The sequence below is a fragment of the Artemia sp. Qi Xiang Cuo genome, chromosome 11 (assembly GCF_049724085.1).
Source record: "Artemia sp. Qi Xiang Cuo chromosome 11, ASM4972408v1, whole genome shotgun sequence".
Classification (NCBI taxonomy): domain Eukaryota; kingdom Metazoa; phylum Arthropoda; class Branchiopoda; order Anostraca; family Artemiidae; genus Artemia; species Artemia sp. Qi Xiang Cuo.
The window spans coordinates 72,542,541-72,569,070 of record NC_142804.1 but is presented as its reverse complement, the minus strand read 5'-3'; the positions used below and the strand labels follow the sequence as shown (position 1 = coordinate 72,569,070).

The 26,530-nt window shown below is 32.7% G+C and overlaps 1 protein-coding gene across 1 annotated transcript in view; it reads right to left on the bottom strand.

The window, feature by feature from the left end:
• Positions 1 to 5,577: 5,577 nt before the first annotated feature.
• LOC148947321 (uncharacterized) overlaps positions 5,578 to 26,530 on the bottom strand; it is a gene marked incomplete at its 5' end in the record, with an annotated part of 29,456 nt that continues 8,503 nt past the window's right edge. The window contains 2 exons of the mRNA XM_089096571.1: positions 5,578 to 6,736; positions 6,895 to 7,165. Of these exons, the coding sequence (XP_088952697.1) occupies positions 5,578 to 6,736; positions 6,895 to 7,165 (1,430 nt within the window). The remainder of the gene's footprint in view (positions 6,737 to 6,894; positions 7,166 to 26,530) is intronic.

The window sequence follows — 26,530 nt, the reverse complement described above, 5'->3', positions numbered from 1 at the left end:
GTATCAGCGCCTATTATCTTAAATCCCACCCTTGCTGACACACAATTCCTATGTCTTTTACTACCATCATGTTGCTTCGTTAGACCAGAACTGTCTTCCCACTGACAAAACTAGATAAATTGCAGCAAGCAAAACAAAACACAGAGTCCAAGTCTTATCAGTATTTAATCTATTCGTAAGTCTTAAAACAATGCGAACTGAATTTCCTTCCGTTAGAAGTGAAAGTTGGAAATCTCTCCAGAATAGGTTGAGCTGATTGGTCGGGACGCGTCGTAGAGATACTTGAGAGAGATTCTCGACTGCTACTGGAACCTGCAACAGGCTCTGGAATACAAACCACTTCTTCATGTTGACCTGGTTCATTTGTTATTCCACTTGCTTCCAAAATATTGTCACAGGCAGGAAAAATCATGTCCAGTAGCCCGACACTTTGAGGACTGACATTATTGACATTATTGACAGGACTGACATTATTGAAATCTAGAGGGTGTGCCCCTCTAATTGGCACCACTGTGATCTTTTATGCTTCTTCCAGGTGAATACGAGAAAAATGTTGAGTAAAAAATTTGAAAATCACAAAGGGGTGCGATTTTACATGATGATTTTAGAATTGCCTAGGTGGGCCGTGGCCCAAAATTGGCTGGGAACCACTGGTCTAACTTAATAATGTTAGCCATTCTTGAGTAATTGCTATGTCACCCTTTTGATAATCTACATTCTTTTAGTTCGTTTTAATTTACTTCAACATCCGCCTAAACACTCTGTGAAAGCTTCACCTTATGCACTTTCCTTGCGTAGTATCAATAGTTGTAGTCGCAGTAGTAACGGTATACATATAGCACCTTTGGTTTTCTTCCACACTTCTTTTAACACACACTGGAAGTTTTAATTTAATGCCATAAACCGTTCCTGAAGCATTGCTGATGCGTCTTCTTGACAACTTGTATAGCCGTAGTATGTTTCGATTTAGTTCAACATTTAGTTCAACACAGTTCCAATAATCCCCAAACTTTTTGCCTTAGTACTTTTAGCTTTAATAGCAGTAGTAGCAGTACCAGTACTAAAAGTATTAGTAGCACTAGAAATAATACTAGAAGGCTTAGCTTTAGTAGCATTAGTAGCATGGGTGGATCCAGGAATTTTTTTGGGGGGGGGGCGCAAAATAAGTTGATCCGATAAAAAAAATTTTAGGGGGGGGGTGCAAAATAGGTTGATCCGATAAACTTGCGTTAGGAGCAAGTTTGATTAACGCAAACTTGAGCTAATTAAGTAAATTACACTACTTTAGACTACGCTAGGGAGGGGGGGCGCACCCTCGCCCCCTGGATCTGCCACTGATTAGTAATAGCAGTGATATTAATACCAGATGTAGTAGTAGTAGTAGTAACAGTAGTAGTTTGAGTGGAATCAATTGAATGCATCTGAGTGGAATCAAAACATTATGCTCTTTGCTGTGTCAATATGACACTGTTGATTGCCATTAGCTAGACCACAAATTAGGTGGCATTATCAGTGGCAAATTAAAGGATTTGGGTTTAGGCGATGGTTAGCTTTTGTCAATATCTACTTTAAACTTCATTAGACTATTCCGACCAATTTGATATGCACGGACCGAAAATATGTTTTTATACTTTATAAGCAAACCCTTCAATTCTCTCACAATCAGGTTTTTGATTTCAATGGCTTCCAGGTAAAATTTCCTGGTAAAATAAATGACCGTCTATTGTGTGTAATGACCCCTGCAAACAAAAGAGAAATTATACATATGAACATTATGCTCTTTACTATGTCAATATAATACTGTGAATTGCCATTTGGCTTCCAGGTCAAATTTCTCTAAGAAGTTCACGTCCGTCCAATCGTCACTTTCCATATTTTTCCTGTCTGTCAATTTTTTTTATTTCATTTCTCAGTGAATTTCGTAGATTTACAATCAGCCAGAAACTATTACCATAGATCTATTAACAAGATCTCTAAAAAAGGATAGTTCAAGGGGCGCTTCTGTCAATAAATAAATTTTAAAATACATATTTCCATTATGTCTTAGAAATACTCTTATTTAGTGCCCCCCCCCCCGAGCCACCCAAAGCTCAGAACTGTTAGTGGCAATGCGAAAGAATAAACTTAAAGAATAACAAACTGATCCAAAACTCCATTCGGTCGAATCAGGTACATGGTTTGGATGACTTTCAGTCATTTCCATACAACTAGTAGCATTACACTATAGGACCGATTGATAAAATGTGCGTTCAAATAGATCCAACAAATTTTTAAAGCAGAAACCACCCATCACCCTATAAACTTACAAAACGTCTAAATACCCCTCACACCTTATGGAAAGTATCACCCCAATAAAACAATACGTTAAGTCTAAACCCCCCATAAAACCTTGTGGAAATTGACGTTTCTAAGTAGAGACTGGTCTTGGAATTCAAACAATATTCCAAGAAAAAAAAAATCAAACGAGATTTGGTAACAGGTCAGGAATTTTGACTGAAAGACTTCAGTTGGTAATTAGAATTCAGGTAAGATCCATGCCAAACTCAAACAAAACTGCGTCCAAATTTTACACCATCGCCTCTTAGTTTTTACGGATAATCGGAGTACGCCTCAAGAAATCCAAAATCAAACTAAAATTTAAATTGTACATCAATTCCAAAATAAATTATCATATCTGTCATTTTTCAAAGCAAAGTAAGAAAAAGTAATAGAGGACTTTAAAACAAATAAACTCATATTCCATGACACGCTTAAAATATCTGTCATGTCCCACCCCGTCCAAGTTTTTTTCTGCCGTAGTCTCGAGAACTGTTTCCAAGAAAATCAGATAAGGAAAGTAGTACTTTCTATGGACCTTTGGATAAAATAAGCAGTTGTATCAAAGTCCACGTTCTATAAGGAGTTAAAAAAAAAGCAATAAGACAATTTCCTTTTTTCATGATAGAAAAATTCCATGTTTTTAAAGTATTTAAGGCAAGTTAGTCAGACATTACCCTGGGCGATCTAAATGCATATTGAGCAAAACAAGCAAAATTCAAACCTCCTCTTTACGGTAGTTTCTGCTCGTTTTAACTTGGATATAGTTATTCAACTTAATAATCTAAGCCATTCCTGAGAAGTTGCTTATGCACCCTTTTTATAGCATATATGCACTTAATGTGTTGGGATTTAGTTCAACATCCCCTCAAAATTCCATGAAATTTTCACCTTTATACCCTTAGCTTTAGTGGTTGTAGTAATGATAGTAGTAGTAGAAGTAATAGTAGTAGCATGCACGTAGTAACTTTTGGTTAGGTCAACACCTCCCTAAATATTCCCTGAAAGTTTCACCTTAATATACTCTTTGCCTCAGCAGTAGTAGTAGCAGTATACACATAGTGCCATTTTTTTTATCAATATCCTCTTCATCAAAACCTGAGAATTTCAAGCGGTTCCTGGCCTTAGGTAGTTCCTTTGATATTGCTGACACTTTATTTTCACAACCTGTATGACCTTAGACCTTAGTTCCTCCTATGCCACCAGAGGCACCCAGGGCATCCAGGAAGAGCCGCCAATCATCCCTCATATGTGCTGCTGCCCATATATCTTCCCACTGGGGCTGGACCGTCGTATTGATGTGTTTGAGGTCCCGCTGGTATGTATGACGAAGTGTATTTTTCGGCTGTCCTCTTCTACGGGATCCCTGCGGCTGCCATTCCAGTACGGTTCTAGGAAGTCTATCCTCCGTCATACGAGTAACATGCCCCAAGTATCGCCATCTTCATTGGCGGATGACATCTGTTACCAGGGGCTGGCACGACATAGATTGAACTGACTGGTTTGTTACATGTGCTCTCCAGTCAATGTTTAGTTTTCTTCGAAGACAGTTGTTCTCGAAAGCAAGAATCCTCTTTTTCTGTTGTTGGTTAAGTTTCCAGAACTCGCTACTATACAGGAGGGCCAACAGGACGTTACTGTTGAAAAGCCTTAGTTTCAGTTTGGTGGAGTACTTTTTTGATCGCCAAACTAGCTTTAGTCGATTAAAAGCTCCACTGGCCAGTCCAATCCTCGACAGTACCTCTTTCTCGCTAGATCCTATATGTTGAACTGTATACTTCCAAGGTATTTAAGCTCTACAGCCTACTCTATTGTGGTAACTCCACACTTCATGTCCAGTGGCGAATCACGTTTTGCCCAGCGCTTTGTCTTTCCTGCGCTGTTCTTAGATACTATATGTCTTGCCTTCTCTCGGATGACAAAAAGAAGGTCCTGCAGCCTTTTATTGTGTGTCTCCACCAGGATGATGTCATAGGCGAAATCCAGATCTGCCACTTGTTTATTGTCGCGGAGTTGAATACCAAACCCCGTGCAATCTCGGAGCACATAATCGATTACAAGGAAAAAAAGGAGGGGAGCGAGAACACACTCCTGTTTGACACCGGACATAATATGGAAAAACCTTATACTTCCTTCATTGGTCCGAACGCAACACTCGGTATTTTCATACAGAGCAATAATCAAGGATACAAGTTTCTCAGGGAACCTGTATGAACATAGTATATTTCAATTTATTTCAACATCCTTTTAACATTTCCTGAAAATTTCACCTTAATACTCTTAGCTTTACTAGTAATAATAGTAGTTGTAGTAATAGTAGCAGTAGTAGAAGTAGTAGTAGTAATAGTAAACGAACAGCTACCACTACTACTACAACTACTACAAATTTCCTAATGCGACATCCCAGGGGGGGGGTTGATATCCCAAGAGACATAGTTACTGGACTTTTTAAATATGCCAACTCGAAATTTTGATTCGATCTGTTTAGGGAATCGATTTGTGGGGGAGGGGGCTTGCTGCCCTCGAATAAATTTTGGCTCTTAAAAAGGGCACTAAACATTTTATTTCAACGGATTTTCTTAATGTTACCCACCATTAAGGGCAACTATCGTCGGAATAAAGTAGCAAAAATTGTTCTAAAATTGACCAGCCAAGTGGGATCTAAGGTAATGATATGTATATTACTGGAGGATGTCTGATGCTCTTGCAACAAAAAATAAACAATTTTACCCCATGTTAAAAGTACAACCAAAGAAGAAAAGGACAAGTAAAACCTTTCCCTAAATTAAGCTGAGGGCGTAAGATAATTTAATAATTGGCGACAAGTGTCAGCGGAAATAAATCCTATAAATATGGCCATCTGGTGACTCCAGTCTTTTAATTCGTAGAGGTTGGGGGGGGGGGGGGGACAAGAAAACTTCTGGACGCATAAAAAATATGTTTACACGCATTTTGTTTCTTTTTTTTACGCCTCTGGTAAGGCTAAACCTAGGCACCAAAGAACTGACTTGAGTTTCACCAGAAAACCTGCTCCTTTGAAGCATCTTACATCTGACCTTGTAACGCATTAAACCTTTTGTACTACTTTTGTACTACTCATTGTTTGTATAATTTAAAACATTTTGGTTCTTTGTATATTTATTTAATACCTTTCAACATAAATAAAAGAAAAAAACATTTAATTTCAACTAATTCATTTCCCAGAAATTCACTCTTGAGATATGCTCCTATCACTTCACTACAGTGTCTAAAAAATTCAATCTAATAGTTAGGATTTACATAATCGAATCCCTCAAATTCTTCACCGCTAAGCTGCTGTTCCATACTATTTTCCGGTTCACTTAAATCAGTTAAATTTGGCTTCGCCTTTTTAAAACTTTTATTGAAGTTCTCTGCCTTTTTCTTATCATCGACTCTTGGTTTGAAAGGGGGTTGGAATTGTCTAGTTTCAATTTTTGACCAATCAATATCTTGGAATAAAAGATTAGTTCTTATGTAATCTTTTCCTTTTGGCCCACAGCCAAGTCTTTTAGTTGGATCTTTTGTGAGGAACCCTTCGCAAGTATCTTTGGCTTCTTTTGACATGAATATGGGAAAGGACATACTATTCTTAATGATTGCAGAAAAAAGTTCTAATGGAGTTTCACCCCTGAAAGGTAGTATTCCTTTAAGTATTTGAAATAGAAGAACTCCATACGCCCACCAGTCTACAGATTTATCATACGGCTTTTGTAGTAGCATCTCTGGTGCAAGGGAATCAGGGGTACCGCTCATTGAGTCGTTTTTTTTATCTCCTTGAATGCCAAGCTTACACATCCCAAAATCAGCAAGCTTTATGTGTCCGTCTTGATCCACCAGAACATTAGCTAACTTCAGGTCACGGTAGATGACTCCTTGAGAATGAAGGAAGAACAAATTGATAGCAATTTCAGCTGCATAAAAAGACGCAACGGGCTCCTTGAATCTACCGCTCTGTAAAATCTGAAACACAAGATCGCCACCACTAACATATTCCATAATGAAATGTAATCGATCCTCAGTCAGGAAGCAGGAATATAGCTCAACTAGGAAATGGGGTTTAGAGGGCAATGATAGGACATTTTTCTCTGCCATAGCGACTTCAACTAAATCTTCCAAATCTACATCATCCATAATTTTCTTGTAGGTCTTTACTGCATAAAGCTCTTCAGTTCCTTTCTTTTCCGTTGAAAGAACTTTCCCGAAGCCTCCTTTACCAATGACCCATAAAAAATTAAAATCCTTGGAAAAATCTCGAAAACATTTGCATCCAGGTTTAAATTCGTGACCATTTACAATGATAGTGTTTTTCTTTTCTGATGCGCCATTCCTTCCTGTTGGATCCACTTCTTTTTCCAAGTTGTCTATGGTTGAACGCAATTTGGTCATTTGAAAATAAAAGCTGGAAAAGATTCTATCTAAATTACGTTTTCCAATTTGACTTTGGTATCTTTTTAATTTTTCTGAAAGTGAGCTTGTCTGTCGTATAGAATCCCTTATTTCTTTCCGTAATGTGAATCTTTTTTTTTCACTTCTGGGGATCTATAAAATATGGATAACATTTTGGCAATTGTGATGATCTCTTTGTCTAGCTTTTTGAATGGATCAATGTCTTTATGACCAGTTGTCTTTTCAATTTTCGAAACATTGGCTTCCTTTTTGTCCATCTGACCCGAATTGTCATCTTTCAACTCCACTTTTTTAGCACCAAGTCCTAGCTTAGAAATTCCAGTAGGTGTAACGATGTTCACCTTCTTCGTCACTTTACTCTTCTTTCCTACAGGGCACCATACACCTTTTTCCTTCCCAAAACTGTCAAATTTGCTAAGAACTGTAGTTGGCATGATATATTGTTTGCTTTGACACTATTTTCCAATTTATCCATCAATTGGGAAAATTCATGTATGATGACGTCATGTAAAATCTATGGATATTCTATTCGGTATTAGCAATAAATGCAAACTGCTAGCTGGCGTCACAAGTGACATCATCTGAGGGGGCTGGAGGTGAATGGTCTAAGCCCCTTCCCTCCCCCAAATATTTCTTAGACTGTTTAACTGTTGTCAAAAATGTCGGTAATAAAGACATTTTTCTGCTGAAACACAAAAGAATTATTTATCCAGCTAGTAAATGGGTTGGACACGTGCAAGTAAAAAAAAAAAAACGACTTAATTTAGACCATTAGACAAAGTCCATTGGAGGTAAACCTTTACTTTTTGATTATTTTGGTAGTGACCTCTCTATTTTGGTTGTGAGTGTGAATACAGCCTTGATAAGTCAACACGTCATGGTCGGATCCTATCCTCTTGCACAATAGCACTGATCAGGCACCTTTGTAACTTTTAAGTGAGAGCTTTGATTGGGAATCAATGACTACTTTCTATATAGTAATCCATAAAAGTTTTCCATGAATTAAGTTTTTCAAAGAAAAGTAAAGAGCTAGATTAAACCAAAATGAGCAGATATAAAGGTATATAGTTTTCCAAGGGTAACAAAAAAATAATCAATAAATAAATTAAACCCAAAACGAGCAGAAAATACAATAAATAACCGAATCAAACTCAAAACGAGCAGAAACTAAGATGAGTGGGACCTGAACATGAACATAGTGTGTTTTGATTTAGATTAAAATCGCCTCTATATTCAGTCAAATTTATTCCTTCAAACCCTTCGTCTTAACAGTACATGTATTATAGTAGTAGTGGTAGTAGTAGGAGCAGTAGTAGCAGTTGGAGTGTTGCTTTAGTAGTAACAGTAGCAGTAGTAGCAACAGTATTAATAGCAGTACTAGTGTCCACATGTTGCTTTTTGCCCAGTTGAACGTCCCCAAACCACGATGCCATTGGAAGTTTCAGCTTGATATTGATCGGCCGTTGAAAAGGCGTTGCTGATACGCCCTTTTGACCATCTGTATGCATAATGTATGTATTGATTTAGTTCAACTTTCCCCTCAACGTTTAGGATTTCTTGAGGTGTACTCCGATTATCCGTAAAAACCAAGAGGCCGTGGTGTAAAACTTGGACACATTTTCGTTCTAGTTTGGCATGGATCTTACCTGAATTCTAATTACCAACTGAAGTCTTTCAACCAAATTTCCTGACATGTTACCCAAACTCGTTTGCATTTTTTTTTTTTTTTTGAATATTGTTTGAATTCCAAGACCAGTCTCTACTTAGAAACGTCAATTTCCATAAGGTTTTATGGGGGTTTAGACTTTCCGTACTGTTTTATTGGGATTGATACTTTCCATAAGGTTTGAGGGGGCTTTAGACTTATAGAGGGGGGGGGGGTCTTTACTTTAAAAATGTGTTGGAATTATTGCAATGCACATTTTATTAATCGATCCTATAGTGTAATGCTACTAGTTGTATGAAAATGACTGAAAGTTATCCAAACCATGTATCTGATTCGACCAAATGGAGTTTTGGATCAGTTTGTTATTCTTTAAGTTTATTTTTTGTCGTTGGCACAAATAGTTCTGAGCTTTGGGTAGCTCGGGGGCGGGGGGGTGGGCACTAATGAAGAGTATTTCTAAGACATAATGGAGATACGTATTTAAAAATTTATTCATTGACAGAAGCGCCCCTTAAACTAACCTTTTTTTTTTAGAGATCTTGTTAATAGATCCATGGTAATAATTTCTATCTGATTGTAAATCTACGAAATTCACTGAGAAATCAAATTAAAAAAGAAAAAAAAAACAGTTGTAATATGTAGCCTACGAGCCGGACTATGTTATAAAGTTACAGAAAAAAAAATATTCTTTCTTTATGAATACTATTACAAGACTTTATATTTGTTTTGCTTTATTATGTTTTTTTATGATATATTGCTATATCGATAGTTGCGATTTATTAGTGACACTGCGCTACGAATCCTTTATAACTTCTGACCAAATCCAATATTGATTAAAAGCTTACTGACAATCTTTCAAGCTCTCTGCAACAAGCAAATGTTTTGGAAACAACTTCCCAACAGTAAATAAATAGTCCTTTCATCTGCTTTGCAAACGGGACTTTTCCTAAAAATTAGCTATTTTAATTCTCGACCATAAGAATTTTTTAACCCCCCCTCCCTCCGTAAAAACTGGCTGACTTCTTTATCCCTGAAGTTGTGTTTGAAAGTACCCTATGGCTGAGATCAGGGTTGAAATAATTGCTTTTAGCCGAAAACAAGACGGATTTGAATCAACCTAATACACCTTACAGCTCGAATTAGCTGAAAACCACTGAAATTGTCAAATTGAGGCGTTTCTGGTGATTCGGCCTCGTACTCCGGCCCCTTGTTCAATGTGAAATCGAAACGGTACTTCTTGCCACTGTCACAGTAAGTTTACTTGTATGTGAACCCTCAAAATCAATTTCACAATAAACTTTAATTTTTCACAACCCAAGCTTCTAGGAGTAATTAATAAGATCTGAATTTAGGTGGCAACCAAACGTAAATAAAATCAGTCTCCAAGATCGCAATTCGCCATCCCTTCTTAAATTGGCAACCCCTCCTTAAACTGCTCAACTAGTTTAACACCACAATTAACCAAGGACTTAAAACATGAAATAGATACAAGTAAGAATATAACAAAGCTTTAGATAATATATCGTCAAATTTAACCAATTTCTTTCTGTTTCAGCTTCAAAACCTGCAAAGTCTCACTCAACAAAAGCAAGAAGGCTCTACTGCTGCAATGACGATATTCTCAATGATACTTGAGGACTACGTTGGTCTTCCCCCAACTTATGATCCTGTACCGGATTATGGATCTCCGGAAATGCCATTTTTAACATCTTTCATTTCATCATATTATATGCCAGCCGTCTTTGTCCTGCCATCAAGGGAGTCTTATGTTAAGGACCTTTGCTGAAGACAAATGCAAGTTTGAGCTTTATTTACTCTACTAAAAATAGAAGTAATATAATATATATAAAACAAAGTCTCCGAATTACTCCATAAAGTAGTCACTCACACAGGGAAAGGGGGGAGGGGGACAGTTTTTTTCTGATTGATCCAATAATTTTCTTTATTTTCTGAATATTTTGCATTTTTTTTACAGTTTCCGGAGTCTTGCCCCTCCCTGCTCTTCCTAGAACAAAACCTTGCCTATGTGCCTGCCATTAAGGTGCAACTTCTTAATTGTAACTTCAATTTCATAAGGTGTAACTTGATAATGAAAACTACTCGCTTAAAGCGTGATTGTTTTCAGGTCTGAATATTAATGATAGGCTGGGATTTGCTGTCATTTGCCAATTATACCGGCATATATTGTCCTTATTCACTGATGAATAGGAATATACCGTTTGGTGTATCATTATAAGCTTGTCGAGTTTTAAAATAACAACAATATTTTACATGCTATAAGCTTTATATCTAAATGTTCATACATCTTTGTTTAATTTCTCAATTCTACAATTCTACAAATCTTTGTTTAATCTCTCAATTCTGTCTCCAAAGTATCTACTAGCATACAAATATCCAAATTCTACTAGTATCCAAATCCTCTAAGAAGTGAAGGATCCAAAGAAACTTTGCAAATGATAGATGTTGCAGGCCAATACCCCCTCTGGCGATTTCTCAATACACTCTTAAAAATCTTGGTCTCCCCTCCCCCACTGCGATTCTACTTGGCTTTCCCAATATATAAAACTCAAAGTATTCGGAAATATCTCAGCTCCCCCTGTTTTTCCCACAAGACCAGTGGACATTATGCGTTATGACTCAATCCAAAAATCTCGCCAGGCTCATATAATATGAACAATCTAAGTCGTCCAACTGCTTGCAAGTCTTGTGGCCGTGGTTGGTCATAAATCTTAGAATCATTTTTGGGTCTCCAATTGCCTTCAATTGGCTCACAAAACTGACAGACTATTTGAATTACTGGTACTCTATGCCTGTCTACCTTAGTTATGCCCACTGTAGACAGATATAAAAGGTAGAATCATTCTCTATCTCAACCATTAGACAAAGCCGGACCGAGATGCAACTGCTCTGGAGAACATATAAACAAGTATAAACACAAGTGACATTAGATTTTCTCATGGGTCATCACGCGTGTGTTAGGGGAAAATAATTAGTTTGGCTGTAATAATGCAAAAGGTAAAGATAAAATTTGTTTAAGAATGGAAAGAAAAAATAAAGAATGAATTTATTAGGATAATCAAGGTAAAAATAAGTTTTATTTGAACAATGCCATAACGTGATGACATTTGATATGGAAATTTGGCATTTTGCATTGATATTTCAGTTCCATAATTTTGCCATTTTTTTCTCTCAAAGGGAAATTATGTGGTCGGCATGAATGCAGACTCGCAGCTAAATCAAATTTAGTCACTTCCTTTGTCCCCATGTGTTTATTAATATTGGTAGTAGGGAGGGCATAATGACTCCCACGCGACACCACTACTGCCATCTACAATTTAGTCTAACTCTGACCCCACACCATATATGGGCATAGAATCTCCAGGGGAAATAGATTTCCGAGAAATTGATTACCTAACCTAACCTAACCTAACCTCCCAGACGACACCCCTGCTGCCATCTACAATTGAGTCTAACTCTGACCCCACACCATATATGGGCATAGAATCTCCAGGGGAAATGGATTTCCGGGAAGTTGATTGCATAACCTAACCTAACCTCATGAGTTCGTGACGGGAGTCCATATATGGGCATGGAGTCCATAGGGAGAATACTTGTGCTGTCAGTCCGACGGGGCACAATATATGGGCATGGAATCCCCAGGGAGAACACGTTTCTGAGAAATTGGTGTTCGTTCAGGAGAATTGTCTCCGGGGCGAAGTTTATTAATGTTTGATGGATGATGTCAAGGTTGATTAATTCGTAGGTGTTCATCCAGGAGAATTGTCTCCGGGCGAATGTTTTGATCTTAGAGATGAAGAGATTAACGCGGGAAAGGGTTTCCTAGGAATTTCAAATGTGACAGCGCAGGGATGCCAAAAAAAAAGGAACACGCATAAATTACGTTTAGGGATTATTGGGGCGAAACCGTTTTAGGCATTTTAGGGAATTATTTGGGCGAAACAGTTTGAGGCATTTTAGAAGATGATTTAAGCGGAACCGTTTGAGGTATTTTAGAAGATGATTTAGAAGATGATTTGATGGTGAAACTCTGTGGTCGTTATAATACACAAGTTCCATTTGAACAGTGTTGTGAGGTCCTCTACCCCAACAACCCCCCTACCCCAACCCCAAAGGCCCCTGATCCCCCTACCCCAACCCCGTAGAAACCCCCCGGGCCGCCAAAGGCTCCCGGGCCCCCTAATGACTCCTAAGCCCCCAAAGACCCTCCGGGCCCCAAAACCCCTGAGCCCCTCCCTTCCTCCCTCCCTTTTTTAAATTTTTTTTAGTTTTTTCGGACTAAAGTTTTTAGACTTAGAAATTATCCTACATTTATCCGGTTTTTTTCTTTAACCCATTGGCGTAGAGTTTTATCTTAGATTATTAGATTAGAGTTTTTTTTAGAGTTCTAGTTAAGTTTAGTTTTTGTTGAGAGTCTAGAGTTTTTAGCTTAGAGCATTATCTTAGTGTTTTTGTTGAAGTTCTAGTTTAGTTTTAGTTAAGAGTTTAGAGTTTTAGCCTAGAGTCTTAGCTTAGAGTTTTAGTTAGAGTTGAAGTTTAGTTTAGTATTACGAGTAAGTTAAGAGTTAATAGTTTTAGCTTAGAGTCTTAGCTTAGAGTTTTTGTTAGAGTTCTAGTTTCGTTTGGTTTTAGTTAAGAGTTTAGAGTTTTACCTTAAAGTCTTAGCTTAGAGTTGAAGTTCAGTTTAGTTATATTTCAGAGTTCGGAGATTATAACTTATAGTCTTAGCTTAGAGTTTTTTGTTAGAGTTCTAGTTTAGTTTAGTTTTAGTTAAGAGTTTAAAGTTTTAGCTTAGAGTCTCAGCGTAGATTTTAGTTAGAGTTCTAGTTTAGTTTAGTTATAGTTAAGAGTTTTTGCTTAGACTTAGAGTTTTAATTAGAGTTCTAGTTCATTTTAGTTTTAGTTAAGAGTTTAGAGTTTTAGCTTAGAGTTTTAGTTAAAGTTATAGTTTAGTTACGTTTTAGTTAAGAGTTTAGAGTTTTAGCTTAGAGTCTTAGCTTAGAGTGTTTGTTTAAGTTTTAGTTTAGTATATTTATAGTCAAGAGATTTGTATTTGACCTTAGATTATTAGCTTGGAGTTTTTTCTTGAGTTTTAGGTTATGTCGGTTTTATTTATTAATTTGGAGTCTATGCTTTGTAATGATAATATTTTTTGTTATTTCTATAGCTTTGTGAATTTTTATTTCCTATTTTGTAGTTTTTATATTAGACTCTTAGCTTAGAGGTTTTGTTAGAGTTCTAGTTTAGTTTAGTTTTAGTTAAGAGTTTATAGTTTTAGCTTAGAGTCTTAGCTTAGAGTTTTTATTGAAGTTCTAGTTTAGTTTAGTTTTAGTTAAGAGTTTAGAGTTTTACCTTAGAGTCTTAGCTTACAGTTTTTGTTAGAGTTGAAGTTTAGTTTAGTTAAAGTTAAGAGTTTAGAGTTTTAGCTTAGAGTCTTAGCTTAGAGTTTTTGTAAGATTTATAGTTTAGTATATTTATTGTTAAAGTTTGTCGTTTTAACTTAGAGTCTTAGCTTAGAGTTTTAGTTTAGTTCAGTTTTATTTAATAGTTTAGAGTTTTTAGCTTAGAGTCTTAGTTTAGAGTTTTTGTTAGAGTTCTAGTTTAGTTTAGTTTTAGTTAATAGTTTAGAGTTTTACCATAGAGTCATAGCTTAGAGTTTTAGTTAGAGTTGTAGTTTAGTTTAGTTACAGTTAAGAATTTAGAGTTTTAGCTTAGAGTCATAGCTTAGAGTTTTACTTAAAGTTGTAGTTTGGTTAAGTTTTAGTTAAGAGTTTCGAGTTTTAGTTTAGAGTCTTAGCTTAGAGTTTTTGTTAGAGTTCTAGTTTATTTTAGGTATATTTAATATTTTAGAGTTTTAGCCTATAGTCATAGCTTAGAGCTTTAATTAGAGTTCTAATTTATTTTAGTCTTAGTCAACATTTTGGAGTTTTTAACTGATAGTGATTTCTTGGAGTTTTTGTTTTATCTCTAGTTTAGTTTATTTTTAGTTAATAGTTTAGAGTTTTAGATTGGAGTATTAGCTTAGAGTTTTAGTTTTAGTGGAAGTTTATTGTAGTAATATTTAAGAGTTTAGAGTTTTAGCTTAGAGTTTTAGCTTAGAGTTTTTGTTAGAGTTCTAGTTTAGTTTAGTTATAGTTAAGAGTTTGGAGTTTTACCTTAGAGACTCAGCTTAGAATTTTAGTTTAGTTTAATTTTAGTTAAGAGTTTAGAGTTTTTAGCTTAGAGTCTTAGCTTAGAGTTTTTGTTAGATTTATAGTTTAGTTTAGTTTTAATTAAGAGTTTAGAGTTTTTAGCTTAGAGTCTTAGCTTAGAGTTTTAGTTAGAGTTCTAGTTTCGTTTAGTTTTATTTAAGAGTTTAGAGTTTGACCATAGAGTCTTAGCTTAAAGTTTTAGTTAGAGTTGTAGTTTAGTTTAGTTACAGTTAATAATTTAGAATTTTAGCTTAGAGTCATAGCTTAGTGTTTTACTTAAAGTTGTAGTTTGGTTAAGTTTTAGTTAAGAGTCTCGAGTTTTAGCTTAGAGTTTTTGTTAGAGTTCTAGTTTAGTTTAGTTTTAGTTAAGAGTTTAGAGTTTTACCTTAGAGTCTTAGCTTAGAGTTTTAGTTAGAGTTCTAGTTTAGTTTGGTTATAGTTAAGAATTTAGAGTTTTAGCTTAGAGTCATAGCTTAGAGTTTCAATTAAAGTTATAGTTTAGTTAAGTTATAGTTAAGAGTTTAGAGTCTTAGCTTAGAGTTATAGTTAGAGTTGAAGTTTAGTTTAGTTATAGTTAAGAATTTAGAGTTTTTAACTTAGAGTCTTAGCTTAGAGTTTTTGTTAGAGTTCTAGTTTAGTTTAGTTTTAGTTAATAGTTTAGAGTTTTATCTTAGACTCTTAGCTTGGTGTTTTTGTTGAAGTTCTAGTTTAGAGTTTAGAGTTCTACCTTAGAGTCTTAGCTTAAAGTTTTACTTAGAGTTGAAGTTTAGTTTAGTTATAGTTAAGGGTTTAGAGTTTTAGCTTGGAGTCTTAGCTTAGAGTTTTAGTTAGAGTTCTAGTTTAGTTTAGTTTTAGTTAAGAGTTTAGAGTTTTACCTTAGAGTCTTAGCTTAGAGTTTTAGTTAGAGTTCTAGTTTAGTACAGTCTTAGTTAAGAGTTTAGAGTTTTATCTTGGAGTCTTAGCTTAGAGTTTTAGTTAGAGTTCTAGTTTAGTTTAGTTTTAGTTAAGAGTTTAGAGTTTACCTTAAAGTCTTAGCTTAGAGTTTTAGTTAGAGTTCTAGTTTAGTTTAGTTTTAGTTAAGAGTTTTGAGTTTTACCTTAAAGTCTTAGATTAGAGTTTTAGTTAGGGTTGAAGTTTCGTTTAGTTTAGTTATAGTTAAGAGTTTATAGTTTTAGCTTAGAGTCTTACCTTAGAGTTTTTTGTTAGAGTTCTAGTTTAGTCTAGTTTTAGTTAAGAGTTTAGAGTTTTAGCTTAGAGTCTCAGCATAGAGTTTAGTTAGAGTTCTAGTTTAGTTTAGTTAGAGTTAAGAGTTTTAGCTTAGACTTAGAGTTTTAATTAGAGTTCTAGTTCATTTTAGTTTTAGTTAAGAGTTTAGAGTTTTAGCTTAGAGTTTTAGTTAAAGTTATAGTTTAGTTACGTTTTAGTTAAGAGTTTAGAGTTTTAGCTTAGAGTCATAGCTTAGAGTTTTTGTTAAAGTTTTAGTTTAGTTTAGTTTTATTTAAGAGTTTGGTGTTTTACCTTTGAGTCTTAGCTTAGAGTTTTGTTAGAGTTCTAGTTTAGTATAGTTTTAGTTAAGAGTTTGGAATTTTAGCATAGAGTCTTAGCTTAGAGTTTTTGTTAGAGTTCTAGTTTAGTTTATTTTTAGTTAAGAGTTTAGAGTTTTTAGCTTAGACTCTTAGCTTAGTGTTTTTGTTAGAGTTCTAGTTTAGTTTAGTTTTAGTTAAGAGTTTATAGTTTTAGCTTAGAGTCTTAGCTTAGAGTTTTTATTGAAGTTCTAGTTTAGTTTTAGTTAATAGTTTAGAGTTTTACCTTAGAGTTTTAGCTTACAGTTTTTGTTAGAGTTGAAGTTTAGTTTAGTTAAAGTTAAGAGTTTAGAGTTTTAGCTTCGAGTCTTAGCTTAGAATTTTTGTTATAGTTATAGTTTAGTTTATTAATAGTTAAGAGTTTGGAGTTTTAACTTAGAGACTTATCTTAGATTTTTAGTTTAGTATAGTTTTAGTTAAGAGTTTAGAGTTTTTAGCTTAGAGTCTTAGCATAGAGTTTTTTTTAGAGTTCTATTTTATTTTAGTTTTAGTTAAGAGTTTAGAGTTTTACCATAGAGTCTTGGCTTAGAGTTTTAGTTACAGTTGAAGTTTAGTTTAGTTACAGTTAAGAATTTAGAGTTTTAGCTTAGAGTCATAGCTTAGAGTTTTAATTAAAGTTGTAGTTTGGTTAAGTTTTAGTTAAGAGTTTCGAGTTTTAGCTTAGAGTCTTAGCTTAGAGTTTTTTTAGAGTTCTAGTTTTGTTTAGTTTTAGTTAATAGTTTATAGTTTTACCTTATAGTATTATCTTATAGTTTTTGTTAGAGATCTAGTTTAGTTTAGTTTTAGTTAAGAGTTTGATGTTTTACCTTTGAGTTTCAGTTAGAGTTCTAGTTTACTTTAGTTTTAGTTAAGAGTTTAGAGTTTTACCTTAAAGTCTTAGCTTAGAGTTTTAGTTAGAGCACTAGTTTAGTTTAGTTTTAGTTAAGAGTTTAGAATTTTAGCTTAGAGTCTTAGCTTAGAGTTTTTGTTAGAGTTATAGTTTATTTTATTCATAGTCAAGAATTTAGATTTTTAACTTAGAGTCATAGCTTAGAGTTTTTGTTGTTCTAGTTTAGTTTAGTTATAGTTAGTGTTTGGAGTTTAAACTTAGAGACTCAGCTTAGAGTTTTAGTTTAGTTTAGTTTTAGTTAAGAGTTTAGAGTTTTTAGCTTAGAGTCTTAGCCTAGAGTTTTTGTTAGAGTTATAGTTTAGTTTAGTTTTAATTAAGAGTTTAGAGTTTTAGCTTGGAGTCTTAGCTTAGAGTTTTTGTTAGAGTGGAAGTTTAGTTTAGTAATAGTTAAGAGTTTAGAGTTTTTAGCTTAGAGTCTTAGCTTAGAGTTTTGTTAGAGTTCTAGTTTAGTTTAGTTATATTTAGAGTTTTGATTTTTACATTAGAGACTTAGCTTAGAGTTTTAGCTTATTTTAGTTTTAGTTAAGAGTTTAGAGTTTTTAGATTAGAGTCTTAGCTTAGAGTGTTTGTTAGAGTTATAGTTTAGTTTAGTTTTAATTAAGAGTTTAGAGTTTTTAGCCTAGAGTCTTAGCTTAGAGTTTTAGTTAGAGTTCTAGTTTCGTTTGGTTTTAGTTAATAGTTTATAGTTTGAACATATAGTATTATCTTAGAGTTTTATTTAGAGTTGAAGTTTAGTTTAGTTAGAGTTAAGAATTTAGAGTTTTAGCTTAGAGTCATAGCTTAGAGTTTTTGTTGGAGTTCTAGTTTAGTTTAGTTTTAGGTAAGAGTTTAGAGTTTTACCTTAGAGTCTTAGCTTAGAGTTTTAGTTATAGTTATAGTTTAGTTTAGTTATAGTTAAGAATTTAGAGTTTTAGCTTAGAGTCATAGCTTAGAGTTTTAGTTAAAGTTAAAGTTTAGTTAAGTTATAGTTAAGAGTTTAGAGTCTTAGCTTAGAGTTATAGTTAGAGTTGAAGTTTAGTTTAGTTATAGTTAAGTTATAGTTAAGTTATAGTTAAGAGTTTTTAACTTAGAGTCTTAGCTTAGAGTTTTTGTTAGAGTTCTAGTTTAGTTTAGTTTTAGTTAATAGTTTAGAGTTTTATCTTAGAGTCTTAGCTTGGTGTTTTTGTTGAAGTTCTAGTTTAGTTTAGTTAAGAGTTTAGAGTTCTACCTTAGAGTCTTAGCTTAGAGTCTTACTTAGAGTTTTAGCTTAGAGTTTTAGCCTAGAATCTTAGCTTAGAGATTTAGTTAGAGTTGAAGTTTAGTCTAAACAAGCATACCCACAAAATTCCACAATATTACATAGAAATACCAAAACCATAGGTTAGATTAGGATACGTTAGAGGTTAGGTTTTTCCACGTTTGAGTTAGGTTAAACTAGGTTAGCTTATCATGAGCGCTCATGATAAGCTAACCTAGTCTAACCTAACTTAAACGGGGAGAAACCTAACCTCTAACCTAACCTAACCTAATCTATTCTATGGTTTTGGTATTTCTATGTAATATTGTGGAATTTTGCGGTTATGCTAGTTTAGACTAAACTTCAACTCTAACTAAATCTCAAAGCTAAGATTCTAGGCTAAAACTCTAAGCTAAAACTCTTGACTAAAACTAAACTAAACAATAACTTTAACCAAAACTCTAATCTAAGACTCTAAGCTAAAACTATAAACTCTTAACTATAACTATACTAAACATAACTTCAACCCTAACTAAAACTCTAATCTAAGACTTTAAGGTAAAACTCAAAACTCTTAACTAAAACTAAACTAAACTAGAACTCTAACTAAAACTCTAAGCTAAGACTTTATGGTAAAACAATAAACTATTAACTAAAACTAAACTAAACTAGAACTCTAACTAAAACTCTAAGCTAAGACTCTAAGATAAAACTCTAAACTCTTAACTAAGACTGTACTAAACTAGAACTCTAACTAAAACTCTACGCTAAGACTCTAAGGTAAAACTCTAAACTCTTAACTAAAACTAATCTAAACTAGAACTCTAACTAAAACTCTAAGCTAAGACTCCAAGCTAAAACTCTAAACCCTTAACTATATATAAACTAAACTTCAACAAAAACTCTAAGCTAAGACTCTAAGATAAAACTCTAAACTATTAACTAAAAGTAAAGTAAACTAGAACTCTAACAAAAAGTCTAAGCTAAGACTATAAGCTAAAAACTCTAAATTCTTAACTATAACTAAACTAAACTTCAACTCTAACTATAACTCTAAGCTAAGACTCTAAACTCTTAACTATAACTTAAATAAACTATAACTTTAACTAAAACTCTAAGCTATGACTCTAAGCTAAAACTCTAAATTCTTAACTATAACTAAACTAAACTAGAACTCTAACTAAAAATCTAAGCTAAGACTGTAAGATAAAACTCTAAACTCTTAACTAAAACTAAAATAAACTAGAGCTCTAACTAAAACTCTAAGTTAATACTCCAAGCTAAAACTCTAAACACTCAAATATAAATAAACTAAAATTCAACTATAATTAAAACTCTAAGATAAGACTCTAATTTAGAACTATAAAATATTAACTAAACTAAACTAGAACTTCAAAAAAAATCTCTAAGCTAAGACTATAAGATAAAACTATAAACTATTAATTAAAACTAAAATAAACTAAAACTCTAACAAAAACTCTAAGCTAAGACTCCAAGCTAAAACTCTAAACCATTAACTATAACTAAACTAAACTTCAACTCTAAGTAAAACTCTAAGCTAAGACTCTAAGGTAGAACTCTAAACACTTAACTAAAACTAAACTAAGCTAGAACTCTAACTAAAACTCTAAGCTAAGACTCCAAGCTAAAACTCTAAACCCTTAACTATAACTAAACTAAACTTCAACTCTAAGTAAAATTATAAGCTAAGACTCTAAGGTAGAACTCTAAACTCTTAACTAAACTAAACTAGAACTTCAACAAAATCTCTAAGCTAAGACTCTAAGATAAAACTCTAAACTATTAACTAAAACTAAACTAAACTAGAACTCTAACAAAAACCCTAAGCTAAGACTCCAAGCTAAAACTCTAAGCCCTTAACTATAACTAAACTGAACTTCAACTCTAACTAAAACTCTAAGCTAAGACTCCAAGCTAAAACTCTAAACCCTTAACTAGACTAAACTAAACTTCAACAAAAACTATAATATAAGGCTAAATTATAAAAATATAAAATCTTAAATATAACTAAAGTAAACTATAGCTCTAGAAAATAGTCTAAGCTAAGACTCTACGCTAAAAACTCTCAATTCCTAACTAAATCTAAACTGAACTTCACCTCTAACTACAACTCCAAGATATGACTCTAAACTCTTAACCATAACCTAAATAAACTATAACTTTAACTAAAACTCTAAGCTATAACTCTAAGCTAAAACTCTAAATTCTTAACTATAACTAAACTAAACTAGAACTCTAACTAAAACTCTAAGCTAAGACTCTAAGTTAAAACTCTTAAACTCTAAAACTCTAAACTTAACTAAAACTAAACTAAACTAGAACTCTAAATAAAACTAGAACTCTAACTAAAAAAAACAAGCTAAAACTCTAAACCCTTAACTATAACTAAACTAAAATTCAACTCTAAGTATAACTCTAAGCTAAGACTCTAAGGTAGAACTCTAAACTCTTAACTAAACTAAACTAGAACTTCAACAAAAAAATCTAAGCTAAGACTCTAAGATAAAACTCTAAACTATTAACTAAAACTAAACTAAACTAGAACTCTAACAAAAACTCTAAGCTAAGACTGCAAGCTAAAACTCTAAACCATTAACTACAACTAAACTAAACTTCAACTCTAAGTAAAAATCTAAGCTAAGACTCTAATGTAGAACTCTAAACTCTTAACTAAACTAAACTAGAACTTCAACAAAAACTCTAAGCTAAAACTACAAGCTAAAAACTCTAAATTCTTAACTATAACTAAACTAAACTTCAACTCTAACTATAACTCTAAGATAAGACTCTAAACTCTTAACTATAACTTAACTAAACTATAACTTTAACTAAAGCTCTAAGCTATGACTCTAAGCTAAAACTCTAAATTCTTAACTATAACTAAACTAAACTAGAACTCTAACTAAAACCCTAAGCTAAGACTTTAAGGTAAAACTCTAAACTCTTAACTAAAACAAAACTAAACTAGAACTCTAACTAAAACTATAATATAAGAATACAATATAAATCTCTAAAACATTAACTATAACTGAACTAAACTTCAACTCTACGTAAAACTCCAAGCTAAGACTCTAAGGTAGAACTCTAAACTCTTAACTAAACTAAACTAGAACTTCAACAAAAACTCTAAGCTAAGACTCTAAGCTAAAAACTCTAAATTCTTAACTAAAACTAAACTAAACTTCAACTCTAACTATAACTCTAAGATAAGACTCTAAACTCTTAACTATAATTTAACTAAACTATAACTTTAACTAAAACTCTAAGCTATGACTCTAAGCTAAAAACTCTAAATTCTTAACTATAACTAAACTAAACTTCAACTCTAACTAGAACTCTAATATAATACTCTAAACTCTTAACTATAACTTAACTAAACTATAACTTTAACTAAAACTCTAAGCTATGACTCTAAGCTAAAACTCTAAATTCTGAACTATAACTAAACTAAACTAGAACTCTAACTAAAACCCTAAGCTAAGACTCTAAGGTGAAACTCTAAACTCCTAACTAAAACTAAGCTAAACTAGAACTCTAACAAAAACTCTAAGCTAAGACTCTAAGCTAAAACTCGAAACTCTTAACTAAAACTTAACCAAACTAAAACTTTAAGTAAAACTCTAAGCTATGACTCTAAGCTAAAACTCTAAATTCTTAACTGTAACTAAACTAAGCTTCAACTCTAACTAAGACTCTAAGCTAAGACTCTATGGTAAAACTCTAAACTCTTAACTAAAACCAAAAGAAACTAGAACTCTAACAAAAACTCTAAGCTAAGACTCCAAGATAAAAAACTTTAAACTCTTAACTAAAACTATACTAAACTAAAACTCTAAGCTATGACTCTAAGGTAAAAATCTAAACTCTTAACTATAACTAAACTAAGCTAGAACTCTAACAAAAACTTTAAGCTAGGACTCTAAGCTAAAGAACTCTAAACTCTTAACTAAAACTAAACTAAAGTATAACTTCCATTAAAATTTTAAGCTAAGACTCTAAGCTAAAAAATCTAAAATCTTAACTGAAAATAAAATAAACTTTAAATCTAACAAAATATATATGCTATGACTATAATCTAAAATTATAAAAAATTAACTAAAACTAAACTAAACTAGAACTACAACAAAAACTCTAATCTATGAATATTAAGTAAAACTTCAAACTCTTAACTAAAACTAAACAAAACTAGAACTCTAACTAAAACTCAAAGGTAAAACACCAAACTCTTAACTAAAACTAAACTAGAACTCTAACAAAAACTCTAAGCTAAGACTCTAAGGTAAAACTCTAAACTCTTATCTAAAACTAAACTAAACTAGAACTCTAACAAAAACTCTAAGCAGAGACAAGAAGCTAAAACTCGAAACTCTTAACTAAAACTTAACCAAACTACTACTTCAAGTAAAACTCTAAGCTATGACTCTAAGCTAAAACTCTAAATTCTTAACTGTAACTAAACTAAACTTCAACTCTAACTAGAACTCTAAGCTAAGAGTCTATGGTAAAACTCTAAACTCTTAACTAAAACTAAACTAAACTAGAACTCTAACTAAAACTCTAAGCTAAGACTCTAAGCTAAAAACTCTAAACTCTTAACTAAAACTAAACTAAACTAGAACTCTAACAAAAAACTCTAAGCTAAGACTCTAAGCTACAAAATTCTAAACTCTTAACTAAAACTAAACTAAACTAAAACTCTAAGTTAAGTCTCTGAGGTAAAACTCCAAAACCTTAACTATAACTAAACTAAACTATAACTCTAACAAAAACTCTAAGCTAAGACTCTAAGCTAAAACTCTTAACTATTACTAAACTGACTTTCAACTCTAAAACAAACTCTAAGCTAATACTCTAAGGTAAAACTCTAAACTCATAACTAAAACTAAACTAAACTAGAACTTCAACAAAAACTCTAAGCTAAGACTCTAAGCTAAAACTATAAACTCTTAACTAAAACTAAACTAGAACTCTAATAAAAACTCTAAGCTAAGAGTCTAAGCTAAAAACTCCAAACTCTTAACTAAAACTAAACTAAACTAGAACTCTAACAAAAACTCTAAGCTAAGACTCTATGCTAAAACTCTAAACTCTTAACTAAAACTAAACTAAACTAGAACTCGTACAAAAACTCTAAGCTAAGACTCAAAGGTAAAACACCAAACTCTTAAATAACTCTAACAAAAACTCTAAGCTATGACTCTAAGCTAAAAGTCTAAACTTTTAACTAAAACTTAACTAAACTATAACTTTAACTAAAACTCTAAGCTACAACTCTAGACTCTTAACTAAAACTAAACTGAACTAGAACTCTAATTAAACTCTATGCTGAGACTAAGCTAAGACTCTAAGGTAAAACCTCTAAATTCCTAACTATAACTAAACTGAACTTCAACTCTAAGCTAAGACTGTAAGGTAAAACTCTAAACTCTTACCTAAAACTTAACTAAACTATAACTTTAACTAAAACTCTAAGCTATGACTCTAAGCTAAAACTCTAAATTCTTAAATATAAATAAAATAAACTAAAATTATAAGATAATACTTTAATTTAAAAAAACAAACTATTAAATAAAACCACACTAAACTATAACTCTAACAAAAACTATAAGCTAAGACTCTAAGATAAAACTATAAACTCTTAAATAATACTAAAATAAACTTCAACTCTAACTAAAAATCTAAGCTAATACTCTATGCTAAAACTCTAAACTCTTAACTAAAACTAAACAAAACTAGAACTTCAACAAAAACTCTAATCTAAGACTCTAAGCTAAAAACTCTAAACTCTTAACTAAAACTAAACTGAACTAGAATTCTAACAAAAACTCTAAGCTAAAACTTTAAACTCTTAACTAAAACTAAACTAAACTTCAACTCTAACTAGAAGTCTAAATTAAGACTCTAAGCTAAAACTCTAAACTCGTAACTAAAACTAAACTAAACTTGAAATTCAACAACAACTCTCAGCTAAGACTGTAAGCAAAAACTCTAAACTCTTAACTAAAACTAAACTAAACTAGAACTCTAACAAAACTCTAAGCTAAAACTCCATGCTAAAACTCTAAACTCTTAACTATAACTAAACTGAACTTCAACTCTAGGCTAAGACTGAAAGGTAAAACTCCAAACTCTTAACTAAAAATTAACTAAACTGTAACTTTAACTAAAACTCTAAGCTGAGACTCTAAGCTAAAATTCTTAATTAAAACTAAACTAAACTTAAATTCTAAGATAATAATTTATGTAAAAACTAGAAAATCTTAAACTAAAACCACACGAAAATAGAACCCTAACAAGAATTCTGAGCTTATACTCTAGGCAAAAACTATAAGTCCTTAACTAATACTATACTAAACTTCAACTCTAACTAAAACTCCAAGCTAAGACTCTAGGGTAAAACTCTAAACTCTGAACTAACACTAAACTAAACTATAACTTTAATAAACACTCTAACCTGAGAATCTTACCTAAAACTCTAAATTCTTAACTATAACTAAACTAAACTTCAACTCTAAGCTAAGACTGTAAGGTAAAACTCTAAACTCTTAACTATTACTGAACTAAACTTCAACTCTAACTAAAACTCTAAGCTAAGACTCTAGGCTAAAACTCTAAACTCTTAACTAAAACTAAACTAAACTAGAACTTCAACAAAAACTATAAGCTAAGACTAAGCTAAAAACTCTAAACTCTTAACTAAAACTAAACTGAACTAGAACTCTAACAAAAACTCTAAGCTAAGACTATAAGCTAAAACTCTAAACTCTTAACTAAAACTAAACTAAACTTCAACTCTAAATAAACTTCTAAACTAAGACTCTAAGCTAAAACTCTAAACTCTTAACTAAAACTAAACTAAACTAGAACTTCAACAAAAACTCTAAGCTAAGACTGTAAGCACAATCTCTAAACTCTTAACTAAAACTAAACTGAACTAGAACTCTAACAAAAATTCTAAGCTAAGCCTATGCTAAAACTCTAGACTCTTGACTAACACTAAACTGAACTAGAATTTTAATTAATACTCTAAGCCTTAGCTGAAACTCTTAACTATAACTAAACTAAACTAGAACTCTAACTAAACTCTACTCTTATAATCTAAGCTAAAACTTTAAACTATTAACTAAAACTAAACTAAACTAGAACTCTAAAAAAAACTCTAAGCCAATACTATAAGTTAAAAACTCTAAATTCTGAACTATAACTAAACTGAACTTCAACTCTAAGCTAATACTTTATGTTAAAACTCTAAACTCTTAACAAAAACCAAACGAAACTAGAACTCTAACTAAAACTCTAAGCTAAGAATATAGGCTAAAACTCTAAACTCTTAACTAAAACTAAACTAAACTAGAACTTCAACAAAAACTCTAAGCTAAGACTCTACGGCCTTTGGGGTTGGGTTTGGGGGGTTGTTGGGGTAGGGGATCTCACAACACTGTTCAAATGGAACTTGTGTATTATAACAACCACAGAGTTTCACCATCAAATCATCTTCTAAATCATCTTCTAAAATCATCTTCTAAAATACCTCAAACGGTTCCGTTTAAATCATCTTCTAAAATGCCTCAAATTGTTTCGCCCAAATAATTCCCTAAAATGCCTAAAACGGTTTCGCCCAAATAATCCCTAAACGTAATTTTTGCGTGTTCCTTTTGTTTTGGCATCCCTGCGCTGTCACATTTGCAATTCCTAGGAAACACTTTCCCGCGTTAATCTCTTCATCTCTAAGATCAAAACATTCACCCGGAGACAATTCTCCTGGATGAACACCAACAAATCAATCGACCTTGACGTCATCCATCAGACATTAATAAACTTCGCCCGGAGACGATTCTCCTGGTTGAACACCAACAAATCAATCGACCTTGACATCATCCGTCAGACATTAATAAACTTCAGCCCGGAGACAATTCTCCTGGATAAACACCAACAAATCAATCGACCTTGACATCGTCCGTCAGACATTAATAAACTTCGCCCGGAGACAATTATCCTGGACGAACATCAACAAATCAATCAACCTTGACATCATCCATCAAACATTAATAAAATTCACCCGGAGACAATTCTCTTGGACGAACAACAAAAAATCACTCAACCTTGACAACATCCATAAGACATTTATAAACTTCATTCCAGAGACAAGTCTCCTGGACGAACACCAATTTTTTAGAAACTTGCTCTCCCGGGGAATTCCAT